General features: G+C 44.5%; 1 protein-coding gene across 1 annotated transcript in view; it reads left to right on the forward strand.

Moving 5' to 3' along the window:
- The first annotated feature begins 252 nt into the window (after positions 1-252).
- Positions 253-24,745, forward strand: part of LOC124719118 (odorant receptor Or2-like) — a 65,245-nt gene continuing 40,752 nt past the window's right edge. Inside the window, exons 1-2 of the mRNA XM_047244813.1 lie at positions 253-346; positions 15,520-15,621. Coding sequence (XP_047100769.1) covers positions 272-346; positions 15,520-15,621 — 177 coding nt within the window. The 5' untranslated portion in view covers positions 253-271. The remainder of the gene's footprint in view (positions 347-15,519; positions 15,622-24,745) is intronic.

Raw genomic sequence — 24,745 nt, forward strand, 5'->3', positions numbered from 1 at the left:
CCTGACGATGTCTAATGACTACTGAGGCCGCTAATATGGAGTACCTGGCAGTAGGTGGCAGCACAATGCACCTAGTATGAAAAAGCTTGTTTTTGGGGGGTGTCTGGATACTTTTGATCACATAGTGTAAGTTGATTTACAGTGTAATATGGTTTGCTACCACTTGCCTGTATCTTGTTCTGCACTATGTGTGTTGTTAGAGAGATGAACGAACTCAGCCTGTGTCTGTTGTGCGGTGTGCCGCAGGTTCCTGCAGGACCTGGAGGAGGCCATGAGCGGCATGGTGCTGGTGCAGCTGTCCTCTACCATGGTCAACCTGTGCACGGCACTCTACCAGCAGACCAAGGTGAGGAAGCCACCCATCCACAGCCGTACACTTCATAAATAGTCATGTTCATCTCTCATATATAATATAGTGCTGCACTGAGAAGCAGTATCTATGTCGGTCGGTGACACCCGACACGAAATCGGCGTTCCAAAACATCCCGAAGGTGTGCTATGGGGACCGCAAAGGTTCAAAGCGACAGAAAATTGTTAAGGTTCTCGTGAGCACTTGTTGACAAATAGCCTGTCTCGAGTTCTTCGGCCTACTTTCGTCGTATGATTTTTCTGACGTTTCACCTGCACGAGTGGCTGGCATTGTCAAAGCTTCTTCACCCTCCATTGCTGGTGGCGGACTGGAGCAGAGCTCGCGGCCGCAGATTATTTATACCTGGCGCGCCATCGTCCAAGGGCTTCTCTGCGGTCATTTCCGGTGCGATTCTCCTCTTGCTACCTGCGGCGGTCGTTCGATGCACCACGGGAAGCCAGGATCCGTTTACCTTGAGGCTTTGTTCTTTCTTCTTGAAGCTATTGTAGTATTTGTGTGTTTCTATAGCTTCTCTGAGCAACTCCCGTGTCGGCGAATTTTATTACGTGGTCGATCTCTCACAGCGCGTGCTCTGTACGACCGATTCTCCTCCCAGCCGGCCGGAGTGGCCGAGCGGTTCTAGGCGCTACAGTCTGGAACCGCGCGACCGCTACGGTCGCCGGTTCGAATGCTGCCTTGGGCATGGATGTGTCTGATGTCCTTAGGTTAGTCAGGTTTAAGTAGTTCTAAGTTCTAGGGGACTGATGATCTCAGATGTTAAGTCCCATAGTGCTCACAGCCATTTGATTCTCCTCCTATCCCAACCTGCAATGTCGCTTGTGTTCTCTAATCCTGGATCCAGGATCACAGAAATCGCTCTTGGCAGAGCAAGCGCTGTGAGAGACCGATCACGTAGTAAAATTCGCCGACACAGAAGTTCTGGATGTAAAGACGAAGTATCACACCCGCTCGAATTGTCTCCAATTTTCAGAGTTTAATTAGCGCCACAATTGATGGAAAAGCCACCTGGTTTCAACCAATGCGCAATACTACACCTTTTCTACAAGATTCTCTCCTTGTATGCGATATATAATTTCCTGCTATCAGAGAAGAAATCTGTAGAGTATATAAGGCTGTGGTCCTATTTACAATGTGGCTAGTTACCATTTATTAAAGAAATGTATACACGTTGGAACACAAACCCGACCGAAATCTTTAATAACCTGGTTTAGAAGAGACGCCCGAAGACAACATTTTTATTATCTACTATTGTTAAAATTCCCTTATATGATTATTGTCCGGTGTTCAGTGATGCTAATACTGGAAGAATCACCCACGACTCTTATGAGACTAGGATTCGATGCAGATTGCTCACTGGAAACGTACTGAAGAAGACTGATGCCGTGCTTATTGCTAGCTCTAAAATGTCAGTGAAGTATGTAGCCAAAATGGCACGAAAAAAGGATCAGATTACAAGAGAAAAGCTACATGAAGACCATAAAGACCAAGTGTGTGGTCATGGCCAACATTAAAAGAACCTGTTTCTGGCATAAATGCTAATAAAATTTGGCTTCTGCATTTCCTGCAACTTTCATTTTTCAGTGTAAAAGGAACATTTTCTGCTGAACCATTGCAGATAAAAAGCTGAAGTTTGCTACAAACTTTATGCACACTACAGCACAACTTCTCGTGCAACAAAATTTTTCAGAGTGCATTACTGTCAGATTTAATAAAAATTTTGTGAAATAAAAAATTGCTCTGTATCAGACACTTTAAGCAAGATTTCTAAGACTCATATTAAGAACTAATAAAGAGATTTGTTTATCTAATTGCTAAAACTTAGAACATTCTGGAAGTGCTAAGTAAAGTAACCTTTGAGAAAATGTTCCTCATATGATAGGATGTCACTAAAAGTATCCAACAACGCGCTGATCAAATCATTTGAAAAAAACTGAAAAATGATAAAATGCACAAAATGTATTTCAGTTATCTCTTAGACAGTGAAAGCTACATTAGCTTATATGTACCAGTGTATTTTCTCATATGTACTCTCTTAAGTGAGAAACTGAACCGAAAGAACGTACACTACTGGACATTAAAATTGCTACACCAAGAAGATGACGTGCTACAGACAGGAAATTTAACAGACAGGGAGAAGATGCTGTGATATGCAAATGGTTAGCTTTTCAGAGCATTCACACAAGGTTGACGCCGCTGGCCACACCTACAACGTGCTGACATGAGGAAAGTTTCCAACCGATTTGTCTTACACAAACAGCAGTTGACCGGCGTTGCCTGGTGAAACTTTGTTGTGATGCCTCGTGTAAGGAGGAGAAATGCGTACCATCACGTTTCCGACTTTGATAAAGGTCGGATTGTAGCCTATCGCGATTGCAGTTTATCGTATCGCGACATTGCTGCTCGCGTTGGTCGAGATCCAATGACTGTAAGCAGAATAGGGAATAGGTGGGCTCAGGAGGGTAATACGGAACGCCGTGCTGGATCCCAACGGCCTCGTATCACAAGCACTCGAAATGACAGGCATCTTATCCGCATGGCTGAAACGGATCGTGCAGCCACGTCTCGATCCCTGAGTCAACAAATGGGGACGTTTGCAAGACAACAACCATCTGCACGAACAGTTCGACGACGTTTGCAGCAGCACGGACTATCAGCTCGGAGACCACGGCTGTGGTTACGCTTGACGCTGCATCACAGACAGGAGCGCCTGCGATGGTGTACTCACCGACGAACCTGGGTGCACGAATGGCAAAACGTCATTTTTTCGGATGAATCCAGGTTCTGTTTACAGCATCATGATGGTCGCATCCGTGTTTGGCGACATGGCATTATCTCTATACACGGCGCAAATGTTTCTGGCTGCCTCCGCTGCTCTCACCCCTCTCCTGAACTCAGAGGAATATAACTGAAATCTTCAGATTTCCCCACTAGGCACTCCATTTTGTAGAGTCCACAGCTGCATTCACTATCTCCAAATGACAAAATGACAATATGTATACTCAAATAGCAACTGTGATCTACAGATAAAAAATCACAATCGATAAATAAACCTGTAGCAACTATGATAAGTGGCTACTGAGCTCTCCATACTACACTACTGGCCATTAAAATTGCTACATCAAGAAGAAATGCAGATGATAGACGGGTATTCATTGGACAAATATATTATACGAGAACTGACATGTGATTACACTGGAAGCGTGTATTCGTCATCACCATGCTGGCGTATTACCCGGCGTGGTGGTATGGGATGCCATTGGATACATGTCTCGGTCACCTCTTGTTCGCATTGACGGCACTTTGAACAGTGGACGTTACATTTCAGATGTGTTACGACCTGCGGCTCTACCCTTCATTCGATCCCTGCGAAACCCTGCATTTCAGCAGGATAATGCACGACCGTATGTTGCAGGTCCTGTACGGGCCTTTCTGGATACAGAAAATGTTCGACTGCTGCCCTGGCCAGCACATTCTCCAGATCTCTCACCGACTGAAAACGTCTGGTGAATGGTGGCCGAGCAACTGGCTCGTCACAATACGCCAGTCACTACTCTTGATGAACTATGGCATCGTGTTTAAACTGCATGGGCAGCTGTACCTGTACACGTCATCCAAGCTCTGACTCAATGCCCGGGCGTATCAAGGCCGTTATTACGGCGGGAGGTGGTTGTTCTGGGTACTGATTTCTCAGGATCTATGCACCCAAATTGCGTGAAAATGTAATCACATGTCAGTTCTCGTATAATATATTTGTCCAATGAATACCCGTCTATCATCTGCATTTCTTCTTGATGTAGCAATTTTAATGGCCAGTAGTGTAGTATGGAGAGCTCAGTAGCCACTTATCATAGTTGCTACGGGTTTATTTATCGATTGTGATTTTTTATCTGTAGTTCACAGTTGCTATTTGAGTATACATACTGTCTTTTGTCATTTGGAGATAGTGAATGCAGCTGTGGACTCCACAAAATGGAGTGCCCAGTGGGGAAATCCGAAGATTTCAGATATATTCCTCTGAGTTCAGGAGAGGGGTGAGAGCAGCGGAGGCAGCCAGAAACATTTGCGCCGTGTATAGAGATAATGCCATTTGACAGAGCTAGGCAAGAAAATATTTTCTCGTTTTAAGAAGGCTTCTTTCGACATCTCCACTTTCAGGAAGATCTTCGGTGTTTCATGTTTAAAGATCCTTTATCATTTAGCTACAATATATCAAGTCAGCAACTGGAAGCAGTTAATTCCATGAATTATCTGTGAGTAGGCGTTAGGAGCGATTTAAAATGGAATGACCATATACAATTAATCGTCGGTAAAGCAGATGCCAGACTCAGATACTGTGGAAGAATCCTAAGGAAATGCAGTCCGAAAACAACAGAAGTAGGTTACAGTACACTTGTTCGCCCACTGGTTGAGCACTGCTCAACAGTGTGGGATCCGTACCAGATAGGGCTGATAGAAGAGATAGAGAAGATCCAACGGAGAGCAGCGCGCTTCGTTACAGGATCATTTTGTAATCGCGAAAGCGTTACGGAGATGATAGATAAACTCCAGTGGAAGACTCTGCAGGAGAGACGCTCAGTAGCTCGGTACGGGCTTTTGTTGAAGTTTCGAGAACATACCTTCACCGAGGAGTCAAGCAGTATATTGCTCCCTCCTACGTATATCTCGCGAAGAGACCATGAGGATAACATGAGAGATTAAAGCCCACACAGAGGCGTACCGACAACTTACTTTCCACGAACTATACGAGACTCGAATAGAAGAGAACCGATAGAGATACTCAAGGTACCCTCCGCCACACACCGTCAGGTGTCTTGCGGAGTATGGATGTAGATGTAGATCGTTGTTTAAACGCATTATTGCACAAAGATCAACGTCACAAATGTGATGAACTGTGATCATTCCACCATCGTGCGACATGTGCATGCAGTTGGGAAGGTTCGAAACTCGGGTGTATGGGCACCGCATGCTCCAAGCCAAAAATCACAAAAATCAACAGGCGTTCATACATACATCTTTGCTTGCGCGTCATCAATTGGCTCGTTAGCACTGACAATTACTATACTGTATCGTGGCGAGAAATGTTGTCTCTCTGCTAACATAAGGAAAAGAAGTAACGCCACACAAGATAATGTTATGGATTTGGTTGAACAGAGACTGTGTGGTGTACTACGAATAGCTTCCCCGAGGTGTAACCTTCACTGCTGACAACTGCTGTCAAGAAATGAGACATGTTGCAGACACAGTCCAAGAACAACGACCAAGAAGACTGCGTGAAGTGATGTTGCTGTACGATAATGCCCGCCCGCATTCTACCAGACTAAAAAAAACTGTACAGGAGTTAGGTTGGGAAGTCATTCCGCCATTCCGCACTCATCTGATTCATATGATCTTGCGCCCTCAGGTTCTGGTGCGAAGACTGCGGAGATTGCGACCTTCCTGGCAGTGAGCAGCTTCAACGAAGGGTATTCAGCAATTATATTCTCTATTGAACAGCCTTCAAGGATCTTCCTTTCCCGATGGAAATGCGCATCAAACGTGGCTCGACACAGTCTTCGCCTCAAAACCACATGATTTCTACAGTCGCGGATTCGAAATGTTACCGCAGCGTTGGCAGTCTGTTGTAAATGGTGAAGGAGAAAATATTGATGATTAAAGTCTTTGTTACGTGTCCATTGAATTTATGGGAAAACGCTGCAGACTTAAGCAGCAACCGAAGAATACATGTAGAAGATACATTCTTGCGAATACCGATGAATGTTTTTGAATCACCTACTGTATGATTCGAGGGCGATTCAAACGAAAATCTTAAGGAGATATTTACTATCTTTCGGTTCAAAAAATCGTTTCTTTTTTAAAATTGCATTTTTGGATCTATAAAAGTGTTTAGAATCCACCCTGAAACGGTTTTTTCTGCATACGAAACGGAAATGTTTGTTATTCACGATCGAACAAAAAAATGCACCTGCCTGAAATCGGTCTTTTTCACGCACCAGTTTTCCTTTCGGAGGACGAGTTATTGTAGCGGTGCTTGGGAGGAAACAAAAATTCAAATGAAAGTTTGAATGCCTGTGTTTGGAAGTCAGCTCCCAAGCATTCTGGTGCTAAGACTGTGGAGATTGCGACCTTCCTGGCAGTGAGCACCTTCAACGAAGGTTATTCAGCAATTCTGCAGACCGTGACAACGATGGACGTCACCCTGGGACTCTATTCGACGCAGTTCGCCAAGCATTCGGACGACCACCGGATTCAAGCGGCCGAAAACCGCTTATCACCGGCCGTACGAGCGGCTCTGGAGCAGCGCAGGATGGCCCAGATCGAGCAGAACGCCCTATATGACGAACAGGAAGTACTAGTTTATGGACCCGGAATATCAGACTGAACGTACGTTGCATAATATTGCATTTATATGTAGTCAAAGCTTCAAAAGAGTTTACCTCGAAGTGAAGTTTTTTTCATCGCACGGTATGGTAACTTCAAATCTACTGAACCGATTGGCATGATTGTTTCGGACGAAGTTAACTAAATTGTCTTGGAGTTGTACCACTTTTGTTCCGATGCATTTATATTCCCCTCCTCTGCCTTTCTCCAGTCCCTGTCGCGTCTGCCCAGCACCCCCCCCCCCCCCTTATGGGTCCTCGTCCTCCATCGGTTCCTTTCCCCCCCTCCCCACCCTTCGTTTTTCCACTCCTTCCCTCCCCCTTTTTCTTTCCCATTTGCCAACTTTTTAGCGCAGTGTTCAAGTGAATGTTCAGTGTTGTTCGTCTCTCCAAAGTGTTGCGAAAAGAAATCATGCTGTCGCTGGGTGTGAAGTTTATATCTCTTGCGAACAGAAACCAGAGTGTCGCCGTGTTTTTTAATTGTCTGTCTATTATTTTACCTGTGTGCTTCACATGTATTTTATTAACTTCATCATCCCTTTGTGCTATGTTTTAAGTTCCTCGGTTTTCCGCCAAGTTACCATTTAAGTCTCCGATTTTATCGACCATTTTTTTTATTTATTACCTTCATATTTTTAAAACAAATTCTGTTGGCTGAAGAGCGGCATACTAACCTGCTGCCAGCCCTTCCCCTTGGGGGGGGGAATCTAAACCCAATAAAGAAAAATCGGAAAATCGATGAAAAACCCTATTTTTCAAATGGCCGCCATTTCGTTTCCCATGGTCCAAATAACTTAAGCGAGGTACAACTCTTAAAGAATCTTACATATTCCGCTAATGTCAAGTCAATTTTTATTTCAGACGAGGCGGCTGACTTGTGACATACCGCGCGTGGAGGTCTACATCGAAATTTTGTTTCGGTCCGACCGCACTTCCGCCTTTGCTCTTCGATATTTCCGGTCGAAAAAATTCCAGTTTGTAGAGGAAATACCAATAAACATTTGGACCAAATTTGACGCTTATCTATAACACATCCCGAGAAAAAAATTCTCAAAGAACATCCTTTTTTCGCGCCAAAGATAGTAAACCTCACCGTTGTTGTTTTCAGTCGAGAGGCTGGTTTGGTGCAGCTCTCCATGCTACTGTATCTTGTGCAAGCTTCTTCATCTCCCAGTACCTACTGCAACCTACATCCTTCTGAATCTGCTTGGTGTATTCATCTCTTGGTCTCCCTCTACGATTTTTACCCTCCACGCTGCCCTCCAATACTAAACTGGTGATCCCTTAATGCCTCAGAATATATCGTATTTACCCGTCTAATCTTCAGTATTCTTCTTTAGCACCAAATTTCGAAAGCTTCTATGCTCTTCTTGTCTAAACTGTTTATCGTCCCCGTTTCACTACCATACACGGCTTCACTCCATACAAATACTTTTAGAAACGACTTCCTGACACTTAAATCTATACTCGATGTTAACAAACTACTCTTCTTCAGAAACGCTTTCCTTGCCATTGCCAGTCTACATTTTATATCCTCTCTGCTTCGACCATCATCAGTTATTTTTCTCCCTGAATAGCAAAACTCCTTTATTACTTTAAGCGTCTCATTTCCTAATCTGATTCCCTCAGCATCACCCGACTTAATTCGACTGTATTCCATTATCCTCATTTTGCTTCTGTTGATGTTCATCCTATATCCTCCGTTCAACTGCTCTTCCAAGTCCTTTGCTGACAGAATTACAATGTCATCGGTGAACCTCAAACTTTTTATTTCTTCTCCATGGATTTTAATTCCTACTCCGAATTTTTCTTTTGTCTCCTTCACTGCTTGCTCAATATACAGATTGAATAACATCGGGGAGCGGCTACAACCCTGTCTCACTCCCTTCCCAACCACTGCTTCCCTTTCATGTCCCTCGACTCTTATAACTGCCATCTGGTTTCTGTACAAATTGTAAATAGCCATTCGCTCCCTGCATTTTACCCCTGCCACCTTCAGAATTTGAAAGAGAGAATTCCAGTCAACATTGTCAAAAGCTTTCTCTAAGTCTACAAATGCTAGAAACGTACCTTAACAGTGCAATAAAATTACTAAAATTTGTACTAACGCCTTGGCAGTTGGCAGGGAGCTGCCTGCGTTTCGACAGATGACCAAAGCTGACAGATTACTGCTACATCACACAAAAGCAGGCTGTGCCCGTGCAAAGAGCCCCGACACATTGTCTACTTGGTTGGTTTGGTTGGTATTTGAAAGCTAAGGGGACCCAACTGCGAGGTCATCAGTCCCTTTGTCCTACATGTATCGAACCAGGAATAATCCTCAGATGAAGGATACAGAAGGCAAATCTAAGGAAGCCCAACTGTGACCCAGATACAGTAAGAGAGATAAAAACAAGGAGAAGTAGAAGGGGAGTGAGAGAGGGTAAGGTGGGCGCGCCTCTTTGCCCAGAATGTAGCTGGAGGTACCCAGGATACGGTAGACTGGGAGAGATGCACCCTCTGCATCTGACTGGCACTACCTCGCACTCTGTAACACCAGGAAAACGAGCTGCAAGGACAAGATGATAAAATTTTAGGAAAGACAAAACATTAAAAACGGCAAATATACGAGGGTTGCCCAAAAAGTAATGCACCGCATTTTTTTCTCAGCCGAAAACAATGCTACGAATGCCAAACATTACGTACGTATTATTTCAAGTTTGAGTGAGCGCTCCAGGTTTCCGTCACTTCCGATAGATAGCGTAGCTGCAGGACAGTTTCAAAATGGCGCCTGTAGTTGACGTACGTCACAAGCAAGGTTGAATTTCTCACCGCAGAAAAAGAAATTGTTGGCAATATACACAAACGCTTGTGAAAAGTCTATGGAGCATCTGCTGTCGACAGAAGGACAGTTAGTCGCTGCGCACGGAGGGTGAGGTCATCAGAAGGCTGTTCGGCGGAGTTCCATGATTTGCGGCGTTCGGGGAGATCATCCATTGCTGTCACACCTGACATATTGCAGCCAGCTGATGATGTCATTCGCGTGAACAGACGCATTATGACAAGGCAGTTGGCTCTGCATCTGTCAATCAGCAAAGGAAGTATGGATGCAATTATCCACACTCTTGGATATTCAAAAGTGTGTGCAAGATGGGTTCTGCGGTGTGTAATGGTGGATCACAAATCGTACAGAAAAAAAATTTGCTGATTTTTTGCATCGTTTTGAAATAGGCCTTATTGTCTCGGATTGTGACGGGTGATGAAACCTGGTTTCACCATTTTGAGCCCAAAACAAAACGACAGTCGATGGAACAGCGTCATTCTCACTCCCCACATTCAAAGCAACTGCTTCCGCCGGTAAGATCATGATCACTGTGTTCTGGGACTGAGAAGCGCTGATTCTCATTGATGTGACGCCAAGAGGCGGTACCATTAATTCAGAAGTATATGTCAACACTTTAACAAAACTCAAGAAACGCTTCCGGCGCCACAGCAACCCCAGAGATGTACTGCCGCAACACGATAACGCTGGGCCCCACCCATGTATGAAGACTGCTGAACACATCGCAAAACAGGGTTGGACAGCGTTACCCCATCCACCCTACAGCCCTGACCTAGTCCCATTCGTGGAAGACCGATGAGGAGGTGATTAACACAGTGAAGCACTGGCTCCACCACTGGGACAAGGATTGGTACCGACAGGGCATACACGCCATTATTTCAGGCAGGAGGGGGGCCATAGAACGGTATGGAGATTACGTGGAAACATAGGGTGTGTAGATTAAACACCATTCTTTCCTGTGTGTAATTATTGTGTTCAATAAAGAATTGTTTGGTTGGTTGGTTTGTGGGATTGAAGGGACCAGACTACTAGGGCCATCTGTTCCATTTTCCACGCACTTGACATACCCACAAAGAATAAAAACAAACAATGGAGATGACAAGAGACGACACAGGACAAGAAAGAAACAGACAGAGACCAGACAAAAGGAATTAAAATCACACCGAGTGTAACAGTGGTCGGCCGACCATAGAAACAAAAAAGGAAAAGCCAGCCACCAAGAAACACACTAAAAACCCTAGTCTAAAATCGTAGGCCAAAGGCCACAATCAACACAAAGAAAAGGACAAACACTTAGATCGAGCGGTAAAAACCCCCTGTACGAATAAAATTCAAAACTGAATCTGCCATCGCAACCTCATCTGATGAAAGTGCAGGAGGCATATCAGGCAGCGCAAATGTCTGCCTGAGCGGAGTTAAAAGGTGGCAGTCCAACAAGATGTGGATCACCGTCAAAGCTGACCCGCAGCGACATACAGGTGGGTCCCCGCGGCGCAATAAATAGCTGTGCGTCATCCAGGTGTCGCCAATGTGCAGCCGGCAGAGGTCAACAGAGTCCTTGTGAGAGCCGCAAGGAAGAGCGCCACGCAACGGTAGCCTCCTTGATGGCCCGAAGTTTGACCTGAGGTCACTCTCCATAAGGCCAATCTCCAAGGCTGGTGCACCGACAGCCTCTTTGACCAGCATGTCAACGTGTTCATTTCCTGGGATGCCGACATGACCCGGGGTCCACGCAAAGACCACAGAACGGCCACAATGGGCAAGAGTATGGAGGGACTCCTGGATAGCCATTACCAGACGAGAGTGAGGGAAACACTGTTCGATAGCTCGTAAACTGCTCAGGGAGTCACTACAGATAGCGAAGGACTCACCTGAGCAGGAGCGGATACACTCTAGGGCGCGAGAGAGGGCGACCAGTTCAGCAGTGAAAACACTGCAGCCAGCCGGCAATGAGCGTTGATCATAATGATCCCCGACACGACCAGCAGCCATCGTACCATCGGTATAGACAATGTCAGAGCCTTGAAACGCGACAAGGATTGAAAGAAAGCAGCGGCGGTGGGCCTCAGGAGGGACCGAGTCCTTCGGGCCCCATGCCATATCGAGCCGAAGGCATGGGCGGAGCACACACTATGGGGGTATACGCAGAGGGGCCCGGAAAGAGGTGGACGAGGGAAAACCTCAAGCCCAAAGAGAAGAGCTCTGATGCGAACTGCGATCGTACACCCTGACTGGGGTTGGCGTTCTGGAAGATGGACGACCGACTGAGGGAACAGGAGACGATAATTGGGATGCCTGGGCAAGCTACAAACGTGGGTAGCATAAGCGGCCCATAATCATTGGTGCCGGAACCGTAATGGAGGGACACCAGCCTCCACAAGTATGTTGTTGACAGGGAAAGCTCCAGTGGCGAGTCGGATCCCACTGTGAAGGATGGGGTCCAGCAACCGCAGTGCGGAAGGGGATGCCGAACCATAAGCCAGGCTCCCATAATAAAAAATTGTGAAGGAGAAAATGCTGTGCATTATTTTCTGGGCAACCTTCGCAAAAGAATAAGGAGAATAAGAAGGTGGAAAGGGTAGGAGCCAGGCCAGACCACTGAGCGAGTGCCGCCGTGTGCCCCTCAGACCAGAGCAGGTGAGGGGTGCCCCTCCAACCCCCCGGGCGGTCAATGAAGCCACAGTGCCCTGCCTCACGGAGGCAAGTAGAAACCACCTTCGCAGGTGAAACGTAAAACCAGGCCAGCTACTTTGGCGTCGTCTGCTATCACTGGAGGCAGCGTGTCAGGAAGTAGGATGTGTGCCACAGTCCTGCGGCCACCACGTCGGCAGTAAGGTGGGACCTCACGGCGGAGAGTGAGGCGGTGGGTCGGCCGAGTGTGGGCAATGCGTAGTCCACGAATTGCAGTGGATTCGCTGCGAGAGCCGCGAAACCGTCAGTGTATACGACTTCCAAACCCGGAATTTCATCGAGGACAGCCAGGAACAGGCAGCGAAAAACCGTGACGCACCACAAGCTGCGACATGTTCGCGAAATAAACAGTGACCCGAAACAGGATAAATTTCCTTTATTTCGCGTCTATGGTCTCAAATTTTTATGTCATCAGTCTGCCGGTGTCGGTCCATAATGGCCATCTTCAGATCTGTTTTATACGAGGGTAATCCAAAAAGTAAGGTCTCCTATTTTTTTTATAAGTACACAGACCCGTTTACATCAGTTTACAGCTTGAACATGTAGCTATTTTTCGACATAATCACCATTTCTGTCGATGCATTTTTGTAGACGCTGTGGCAGTTTTTGTATGCCCATGTCATACCAGCTCGCCGCCATGCTGTTCAGGAAGTTATGAACCTCTTCTTTCACCTCGTCGTCGGGGCTGAATCACTGGGACCACAATTAACGCTGACAGGTACTGTGAGACTCTGGAAAAACTCAAACGGGCAATTCAGAACAGGAGAAGAGGAATGTTGAGCAAGGGCGTACACATTCTCCATGACAACGCTCGTCCACACATCGCTCGGTGAACCGTTCCTCTCTTGCAACAATTTCAGTAAAACATAATCACCCACCCATCCTATAGTCCTGACGTGGCGCCCAGTGATTGTCACCTGTTCCCTAGGTTAAAAGAACATTTGACGAGAAAGCGATTCAGCTCTGACGAGGTACACAACTTTCTGAACAGCATGGCGGCGAGCTGGTATGACATGAACATACAAAAACTGCCACAGTGTCTACAAAAATGCATCGACATAAATGGTGATTATGTCGAAAAATAGCTAAATGTTCAAGCTGTAAACTGATTTAAACCATTGTAGAAACAAACAGGTCTATGTACTTAAAAAAATAGGTGACCTTACTTTTGGGATTACCGTCGTAAAAGCATGTCCTAATATACTGGAGCCATAGTGACATCGCCGAATAATTAACACAAAATCAGCGCCAACATCGTCAAACGTAAGTAAATAATACATTATTGGCCATTAAAATTGCTACACCAAGAAGAAATGCACATGATAAACGGGTATTCATTGGACAAGTATATTATAATAGAACTGACATGTGATTACATTTTCACGCAATTTGGGTGCATAGATGAGAAATCAGTACCCAGAACAACCACCTCCCGCCGTAATAACGGCCTTGATACGCCTGGGCATTGAGTCAGAGCTTGGATGGCGTGTATAGGTACAGCTGCCAATGCAGCTTCAACATGATACCACAGTTCATCAAGAGTAGTGACTGGCGTATTATGATGAGCCAGTTGCTCGGCCACCATTGACCAGACGTTTTCAATTGGTGAGAGATCTGGGGAATGTGCTGGAAAGGGCAGCAGTCGAACATTTTCTGTATCAAGAAAGGACCGTACAGTACCTGCAACATACGGGCGTGGATTATCCTGCTGAAATGTAGGGTTTCGCAGGGATCGAATGAAGGGTAGAGCCACAGGTCGTAACACATCTGAAATGTAATGTCCACTGTTCAAAGTGCCATCAATGCGAACAAGAGGTGACCGAGACGTGTAACCAATGGCACCCCATACCATCACGCCGGGTGATACGCCAGTATGGCGATGACACACTCATCCAATGTTCACCGTGATGTCGCCAAACACGGATGCGACCATCATGATGCTGTAAACAGAACACGGATTCATCCGAAAAATGATGTTTTGCCATTCGTGCACCCAGGTTCATCGTCGAGTACACCATCGCAGGCGCTCCTGTCTGTGATGCACCGTCGAGGGTAACCGCAGCCATGGTCTCTGAGTTGATAATCCATGCTGCTGCAAACGTCGTCGAACTGTTCGTGCAGATGGTGGTTGTCTTGCAAACGTCCCCATCTGTTGACTCTGGGATCGATTCGTGGCTGCACGTTCGGTTACAGCCAAGCGGATAAGATGCCTGTCATCTCGATGCTAGTGATACGAGGCCGTTGGGATCCAGCACGGCGTTCCGTACTACCCTCCTGAACCCACCGATTCCATATTCTGCTAACAGTCATTGGATCTCGACCAACTCGAGCAGCAATGTCGCGGTACGATAAACCGCAATCGCGATAGGCTAGAATCTGACCTTTATCAAAGTAGGAAACGTGTTGGTACGCATTTCTCCTCCTTACACGAGGCATCACAGCAACGTTTCACCAGGCAACGCCGGTCAACTGCTGTTTGTGTATGAGAAATCGGTTGGAAACTTTCCTCATGTCAGCACGTTGTATGTGTGGCCAGCGGCGTCAACCTTGTGTGAATCCTCTGGAAAGCTAATCATTTGCATATCACAGTAGATTAAATTTCGCATCTGTAGCACGTCATCTTCGTGGTGTAGCAATTTTAATGGCCAGTAGTGTAGTATACAGAAGAGTCATCTTGTCAGCAGCACTACTGTTCAAAACAAACTGCCTCTTCCACCAACATGCCCGTCTTCGACGTCAAAATTACCGTTGTTGAATCGTTGAAACCATTCTCTGCACGTTCTTTCGCTAACAGGTGCCTCACCATGGGTCTTACCCAGCATTTTATGAGCCCTAGCTGCAGAGTTCTTCACGCTGAAGCAAAAACGTTAAACATCCCGCAAATAACGAAAAATGGGCTCAAAAGTTGACATATTCAATAGAGAACAACTTTATTGTGCAATCACCATATCAACTAATTTTTGATGGCGTTATGTTTGCAATTCTCTAAGCTTATTCTATAACACTTACGACCTGCAACACCACCATTTCGCCGCTACTACTGCTGCCTATTGCAAAATGAGGGAAGCAAAGTTGTAGACCTAACAATTTGCTACACAGGATCAGAACACTAAGGTCCAATTAGTGTAGAGGGTGACTACAGAGAAAAATAAGAGAAGTGTGTGAGGTGAGTCGTTTCTTTTGATTGCCTTCGGAGAACACACCCAGCTCCACTACAGCTGTTCCCCGATTTCGCTGGCACCGCCCTCTCTTGTGTGCAGATCAAGGACGTGAGCTCGGCCCTGCAGTACGCCATGCTGCTGCCCTTCCACACCGCGCAGATCTACTTCTACTGCTGGACGGCCGACAACATAACGCAACAGGTACGTTTCATCATCATCATCATCATCATCATCATCATCATCATCATCATCATCATCATCATCATCACTGATTTAGAAATTACTCAACCGTAGTCCGTACGTTTTGGATGGGAAAAACCGAGCGGTTAAATCTGGTATCGGTATTTTAGTTCTGAATAATCGGTATTTTTCAGTATTTGTTTCTTTTCTTTTAGTTATTTGTGTAATCAATCACTTCTCACAGGAACGTTCCCGGACTGGCTTAAATATGCTGAAGTTATACCTCTCCACAAGAAAGGGACAAAGAAATGCCGCCAAATTACCGACCGATCTCACTTTTGCCAGCTTTTTCAAAAATCTTTGAAAAGGTTATGTTCAAGCGCCTACTTAAGCACCTTAGTGTAAATAACAATGTCAATATCACAGTTTGGGTTTCTTAAGGTTCTGATATTGAGAAAGCTATTTACACTTACAGCGAAAATGTCCTTAATTCATTGGACAACAAATTAGAGGCAACTGGCATATACTGTGACATGCCAAAGGCGTTTGACTGTGTGAATCACAGCATTCTTTCAAGTAAATTAAAATATTATGGCGTCACTGGTAGTGCTGCAAAGTGGTTTCAGTCGTATCTTACTAATAGAAAACAAGGGGTGTCATTACGTAACACTTCAGCAGTAGGCAATCAGACATCATCTGACTGGGAAGAAATTACATATGGTGTTCCCCAACGTTCCATACTAGGTCCACTACTGTTTCTTGTGTATATTAATGACCTGTCATATGTTACATTACCAGATGCCAAGTTTGTATTATTTGCAGATGACAAAAATTGCAATAAATAGTAAATGAAATATAAATTTAGAAAGGGCAGCTAATCAAATTTTTACTGACATTAATAAGTGGTTCATAGCCAATTCACTGCCATTAAACTTTGAAAAGACCCACTATATGCAGTTCAGAACTTCCAAGAGAATTCCTTCTGGTGTGTGTATAAAATATGACGACATGGAAATAGGAGAAGTTGAGAGTGTAAAATTCTTGGGATTACAACTTGATAATAAATTCAGTTGGGAGCAACATACTAACGAACTGCTGAAGCTCCTAAACAAGTCCGTGTTTGCAATGCGAATGATGTAAGACATAGGAGATATAAATATAAAAAACTGGCATATTTTGCTTACTTTCATTCCATTATGTCATATGGTATCATATTTTGGGGTAACTCCACAAACAGAGGAAAATATTTTTAGAGCACAGAAGCATATAAGAGTAATGAGTAGTGTAAATCCAAGAACGTCATATCGAAACCTATTCAAAGAATTGGGTATATTAACCACAGCTTCTCAGTATATTTACTCCTTAATGAAGTTTGTTGTAAATAATACATCTCTTTTTTCCAACTAACTGCTTAGTACACAGTATCAACACTAGGAATAAGAACAATATGCATAAAGATTTAAAATCACTTACTCTTGCCCAGCATATTTTCAATAAGTTACCAGCAACCATTAAGAGTTTAGTTTCAGACAAGGCACAATTTAAACATAATTTAAAAGAATTTTTGTTGGCCAACTCTTCCTATTCTATCTATGAGTTTCTCAACAAGTGCAGTAGACCATTTTAATGAAAATTTATTATACTATAATTTTTGTCAATACAATTGGTTGTAACCGCCAAGCAACTACCTACTGTGTGAATGATGGTTGTATGGAAAGCAGATGTAAGTCTTAAGACTGTAAATAGTGGAAGTTTAATTTTAAATCTTGTACATGATCTGACTGTTCTGAACTGAGGATCACCGAAATGAATAATTTACTTTAATTTTTGACAATATTTGGTTGTAATAGCCAAGAAACTAGCAAATGTCTGAATGATGGATTTAATGAAAGCAGATGTAAGTATTAAACCTGTAAATATTAGAAGTTTAAATTTAATTCATGTACATAATTTTACTGTTTATTGACTGAGGATCATTAAAATTAATGAAACTCAAGTTTTTCTAATTACATTTTTGTAATGTGCTTATCTGACACGTTCCACACCCAGGAGGATTCCCTCTTCTGTGGGTCTATGGAATGAATAATTAATCTAATCTAATCTAGTGTTCAACCCTGAGGTTGGTTTGCAACGGAGCGCCATTCCTCTCTTCTGTCTGCCTTCCTCTTCATTACCACATATGTGTTACACTCAACGTAATTCATTATCTGTTTTACGTATGATATCATTGGTCGCCCCCGCTGGTTCCTTCCCTCAATAGCTCTTAGCTCCTTCTGCTATTCTTCCAAAGATGATGTTGCGTCTTAGGATGTGCCCTACAGGTTTGTCTCTTCTTGATTGGATGTGCCTCCACAGAGATCTGGTTTCCTGTACTCTTCTAAGCACCTCTTCATTTGTTACTTTGTCTCTCCAGCTGATCATCATCCTTCTATAGCACCACACCTCCAGGGCCTCTAGCCATCTTCTCCCTCCTCTTCCAATTGTCCAAGTTTCACATCCGTATAGGGCCACACTCCAAACGAAACCTTTCATGATACGTTTCCTTATTTTCAGACTGATGATGTTGCTGGTGATTAAGTTCCTTCTCCGATTAAATACAATTTTGGACTTTTGTACTCTGGTCGCAATTTCTTTCCGGCTTCTACCATCTCCTGTGATTTTGCTTTCCAGGTAAGTAAATCCCTCTATCACTTCCAGCTCCTCTCTTCCAATTCTCATTCTCAGAGGTTCATATTCTGCTCCCGTACTGCATACCATCACTTTAGTCTTTTTCTTGTTTATTCTCATTCCATACCGATTGCGTAGAATTTTTTCCATTGTTCTGAGGACTTCCTCTAGATCTTCTTTTGTCTCCGTGACTATAGAAGTATCATCTGCATGTCTATCTTCTTCCCATTAATTTTGATCCCCACCTCAGTAGTTTCTCGAACTTGGTCTATAGATTCCTGGATGTAAGCGTTGAATATAAGAGGAGAGAGAGCACGTCCTTGCCTTACCCCTTTCCTAATATTTGCTTCTTGTTCCTGGTGACAGTTCCTAATCACTGCCACCTCATTCTTTTAGAAACAGAGTATCACACGGACATCTTTGTACTTCATTCCTGTTTTCCTCGGCACTCTGAACATCTCTTGCCTGATAACGTTATCAAATGCCTTTTCCAGGTCTACAAAGGCAATATAAGTTGGTTTATTTTTCTGTAACTGCTTTTCGACAAGGAGTCTCAGTGCCAGAATCGCCTCTCTTGTTCCCAGTCCCCTTCTGAAACCAAAGTGATCTTCCCTCAGCACATCCACCTTCTCTTCAATTCTCTTCAGAATTATTTTTATGAGAATTTTTGATGCATGTGGTATCAGGCTTAAAGTTCGGTACTGTTCACATTTTGTAGCTGCTACCTTCTTTGGTATAGAAACAATGAAACATTTCTGGAAGTCTGTCGGCATCTCTCCTGTGTTATAGATGGACCTAATAAGTTTAAGCAGCATCATTTTTGTGCTGTCACCAGCATTCTTTATTAGCTCTGCAGGGATGTCATCAATACCCATTGCTTTGTTGTCCCTTAGTTCTTTTAGAGCTCTGTCAAATTGTTTAGTCTCGCTAATAAATGTTTTGTTTATTTTTTACTAAGAATCGTAAAAAATACCGAAATGTCAACTAGCCATAGCAGCAGTGTTACAAACTTTCAGGGATGATGGATAAGGGTAAATGCATCAGTTTGAGGCAAGGGGCCCTGGTCAGAAACGACCAGTCGAAACTTATGAGCGAAAACCGTTCTGACACCTCTTGACTGTGAAATACATGCATCGGTACTGTTGTTGCTAAGATCGTAGGGTAGGCAACTTTCAGAGGGGGTAGTATGGATAAAAATGGAACAGAAGTGTCGAGTAAACATGGGATCTAAAATCCATACCTTAAGAGCCTATGGACACTTGTTCAGTAGAAGAGCTGTTTCTCAATGTAGCGAAGATGGACAAGTGCCAATAGCTCTTAATGTATGCATTTTAGAGCCCATGTTTACTGGATATTTCTTTCTTGGTTTTGCCCATGCTAGCACCGCTGAAATATGGCTACCCTACAACCTTAGCAACAACAATAGCGGTACATGCATTCCAGAGGTATAAGAACTGGTTAACGGAAGCGTCCGATTCCACCTGTCGGCTTTGAACCAGGACGTCACCAATATGGCGGGAACGACCATCCACAACAACTCCCATTTTGCGGCTATGACGTCATTACGTAAACATGACAACAAACACGAGAATAGCTCGAAAAACCATCAAACATATTCCTCCAAAAAATATAATGAAACTAACGGGACAAGCGGGGGAAATTGGGGGACAAACTAAAAATAAATACGCACCACTAAACTAAACGAGAAAAACGATAAAACAAAACAACCACAATTTTCCCAAAATCAACTAAAAACAATATCCACTGGAATAGATCACTTCCCTTGACCTGTATAGGTCAAAAGAAACTACCGATACCAATTCATAAAACCCAAAACTATAACCACCTCCACAATCACTACTACCTCAAAAAAACCACCTACAACAACAAAACTGGAATCTAACACTTCCCTTCACCTACATAGGTCAACAACAACTCAATACCAAACCATCCACAACTACAACCACACATTGAAATCGAATACCCCCCTTCACAGGTCAACACCACACAAAACCCAATCACCAATACCAGCAAACCCCCCCCCCCCCCCTTTCACACACACACACACACACACACACACACACACACACACACACACACACACACACACACACAAACCATATAAACAGACAAAAAATAAACCAGGAAACAAACAACTCACCACAACAAAGATCCAGCACTGTCCCCTAGGTCGGAAAACACAAACACACCTCCCCCCAAAACTAAAAAACCATGAAACAAATAATAACCAAAAACAAAAATGCACAATCACACCCTACGACAAAAAAACTACAACAAAACAAATCCTCCACAACAAAAACAAAAATCCACAACCACCACCCACCTACCTCCCCAAACCTTACCAACCCCCCCCCCCCACCCCTCCGCGTCACAGAGCCACAGCCGCCCCCCCCCCCCACCCAAACCTAACTAAACCACAACCTTCGGCGTATACATCTTACTGACAGCCCTTAAGAAAACACTAAAAATACAATAACCCTCAGGGACGCTCTTCCACAAACAGTAGTCATCTAGTTGAGACTAAAGGTTAGAAGAGAGCCTCTTCCCCCCTCCCCCAAATAACAGATTTAACAGCCCGCCGAAACCCCTCTATAGTAGTAGTACAGGCACCACTCTCAATTCTTAAACTCGATGTTGTGGTTAACTACTAAGTGCTGGTAACCCTCCTGACCCAACCCACTATAAGAAACAAACCCATCAGAAACTACAGTGCTACCCTGTGCTACATACTCCTGAATCAAACCCACTAACTCCCTTCTTGTACGCCGTTCAACAACCCTAAAAACACATTCAGAACATCCAGCCCCCAATACCATAGCCCCCAACACCCATAAACCAACCACAGGCTTACCCCTCCCATACTTCCTCCTACCAAACTACGACTCGTCAATCTCTACAACTACTCCAGGCCCACCCAACTTACCCCTGTATTTAATGTATTCAGAACATACCTTACGACAAAAAGAATACCAGTCAAGCACCGTCCTCTCGCTCACACCCACCTCACGCACACAATAACTATGAGAGGATTAATAACAAAAATGATAACTCATCAACACAATTTCACGCCTGCCCAACCTAGACTTCTCGAACCAGGAACCTCGGTGTATGGAGCGCCATACGTCATCCCGCCAACACCACATGTAGCTGTGCCTAGTCCGAGACGCCGGAACTTTGGTTAGCCTCATATTTTCTCTGCAGACTGAACACTTCACCAACTCGGCCAGAAGACCGAAAAGCTGAAGAAACTTTATCAGCGACAGTGGACTGTCGCCCATCATCCCCCACAAACGAAAACTGTTAATCTTGTTGGTCTTATCTATACCTAACAACAACATAACAAAAGTAATCTAAAAAATTCAGACACGACAAACCGAAAACTACACTACAGTAAGTTTAGAATAAGAAAAACTAAACTGTCAACTCACTGCAAAATATTCCACTAGACAGTCAGTAATCACCGCAACAAAACCCATCAACGTCCACAACTGAAATGAACCCAATATGGCACACAACACGCAACCCACAAACACCACCAGAGAGCTCCACCGACCACAACTATACACCACATACAAACACACCACAAGCGCACACTAAACCCACAACACAACCAAACACGCAACCGACAAATACACCACCTGAGAGCACCACCAACAGCATGACACGACATCTACAAACACGCGACACTCACAAACTAAACTTCACATCACAAACTACAACACACTTACGTCATGGGTCAAAGCCAATGGGTGGGATCGGACGCCTCTGCTGGCGCCAGGTCAGTGCTTTGTAGGACTGTGGGCAATGAGAAGGGACGTATTGGCGTATTGCTAGACACTATAGTAGTCCCACGAGTTGTAGCCACAGTACTGGTTGTGTGAGTGAAGTGAGCGACCGAGCTTTAGGTCACAGCGTGGACGGCGTGTATCCCTCCTCACACCAAAGTAACATCACGTGACCGTCTCGATAGCGAGGGCAGCAGGTTTGCTATTCGAACGAAGTCTGTAGCCGGAATGGTGCTCCGAATGGCTGTGGCGACGCGGCAGGGATCCCAACCCCCTCACTACAAACAAACCTGCAGTGTTTCCACACTCCACTTAATTGGGAGTCGGCACCTAGTGGACCTCATTAAAGTACATTCTGGACCACCGTTACGTAAAGTTCATCAACCTCGACGTAAGCAATGTGTTAAAGAAATGTGAATCTTCGCTCAAAGCTACTGTCTCTTTAAGAAAATAGCTTCTCATAACGTTCACTTTAAATACTTGGGTTGTCGACAACAGCCAGAAACGTATTGTTAAATTTCTGTAATAAAAATAGCCCAAAATGCGTTACATCCCCTTTACATCTATCCACACCTGTAAACGAAATTAACTTTTCCGATATGACCCATACATTTTTAAATAAAGTTCCCCCCCCCCCCCCCCCCATGTTCTTCCGGAATACTGCCTTGCTGCAACGAAATCCCTTTAGTCATTTTTATTACATGTTTCGTTTTGATATTGTCGAAAAATATCTGTTTTTTGATTAAGTTTACTGTACATTAATATTGTATTACATCCAACGTCATACTAAAAGAATAAAGAAACATCGATTGAAACAATTATTTTCGTTTGCAGTTATAATTTTGGAACAGAAAAATAAAATTCTGAATTTGAAACGCTGCGCGGAATAAGCACAAACTGCGACAAATAATATTATCTTACATGTTCCGAGTTCTGTTGCACATACCCCACACCTGAGAACGTTTAAGCACACACTTACCGTGTCGAGCTGCGAAGACATTTACGTGAAATGTCCGCCATCCGTCGTGTATTTCTCTCTGTAGTACAAACCTCTGTCCATACTCTTTCACTATTTCCGAACGGCAAACACTGTAGTCGCAACCGCACCGGTTACAAGCGAGCAACTAACGCCCTCAGTCAACATTCAACGGACTGGCAATAGAGTGCTGGGGCACTACATCGGCTGTCGGCTAGCTAGCTGCTACAGCTCAAGTCATCACACCAACTGAATCTCCCTAACCGCCTCTACACGTGCAACAGTTTATCGGCCGACCGACAGACCGACAAATTTCGTAGCAGACTACACACTTCCCGACCGACTGCACCCAGCGGTTACAACGCCACTGTGTTGTGATTTGTTTAACTAAAACTTCCTGGCAGATTAAAACTGTGTGCCCGACCGAGATGGTAGAGCACTTGCCCGCGAAAGGCAAGGGTCCCGAGTTCGAGTCTCGGTCGGGCACACAGTTTTAATCTGCCAGGAAGTTTCATATCAGCGCACACTCCGCTGCAGAGTGAAAATCTCATTCTGTTTAACTAAAGTTCACTGTATTTGTGTCCTACGAGATCCTGCTTGGTTTTACACAGAAACAAAAACAGGGTTTTGCCTTGGCTGTTTTAGAGGCAACAAGTAAGAAAAAAAAAAAAAGCTGTGGGCAAAGACGTAGCTAATGCAAGGACGGAAATTCATACACGCTCTGTTACTTGAGCAGCTGGGACCCGATTATTTTAGGAATTACCTAAGAACGGATCAATCACGCTTCTGGAGCTTCTGAATATCAACGAAAAAGAATACAGTTGTAATAGAGGACGTGCCGTTAGCTACATTATGGAAATGGAAATGATCGTTTGGCGTCATTGGCCGGGAGGCACCTTACGGGACAGGTCCGGCCGCTTTGGTGCAGGTCTTATTACACTACTGGCCTTTAAAATTGCTACACTAGGAAGAAATGCAGATGATAAACGGATATTCATTGGACAAATATATTTTACTAGAACTGACATGTGATTACATTTTCACTCAATTTGGGTGCATAGATCCTGACAAATCAGTACCCAGAACAACCACCTCTGACCGTAATAACGGCCTTAATACGCCTGGGCATTGAGTCAAACAGAGCTTGGACGGCGTGTACAGGTACAGCTGCCCATGCAGCTTCAACACGATACCACAGTTCATCAAGACTAGTGACTGGCGTATTGTGACGAGCCAGTTGCTCGGCCACCATTGACCAGAAGTTTTCAATTGGTGAGAGATCTGGAGAATGTGCTGGCCAGGGCAGCAGTCGAACATTTTCTGTATCCAGAATCCGAATTGTAGCGTCCACTGTTCAAAGTGCCGTCAATGCGAACAAGAGGTGACCGAGACGTGTAACCAATGGCACCCCATACCATCACGCCAGGTGATACGCCAGTATGACGATGACGAATACACGCTTCCAATGTGATTTCACCGAGATGTCGCCAAACACGGATGCGACCATCACGATGTTGTAAACAGAACCTGGATTCATCCGAAAAAATGACGTTTTGCCATTCGTGCACCCAAGATCGTCGTTGAGTACACCATCGCAGGCGCTCCTGTCTGTGATGCAGCGTCAAGGGTAACCGCAGCCACGGTCTCCGAGCCGATAGTCCATACTGCTGCAAACGTCGTCGGACTGTTCGTGCAG

The sequence above is a fragment of the Schistocerca piceifrons genome, chromosome 10, assembly GCF_021461385.2.
Source record: "Schistocerca piceifrons isolate TAMUIC-IGC-003096 chromosome 10, iqSchPice1.1, whole genome shotgun sequence".
Lineage (NCBI taxonomy): Eukaryota > Metazoa > Arthropoda > Insecta > Orthoptera > Acrididae > Schistocerca > Schistocerca piceifrons.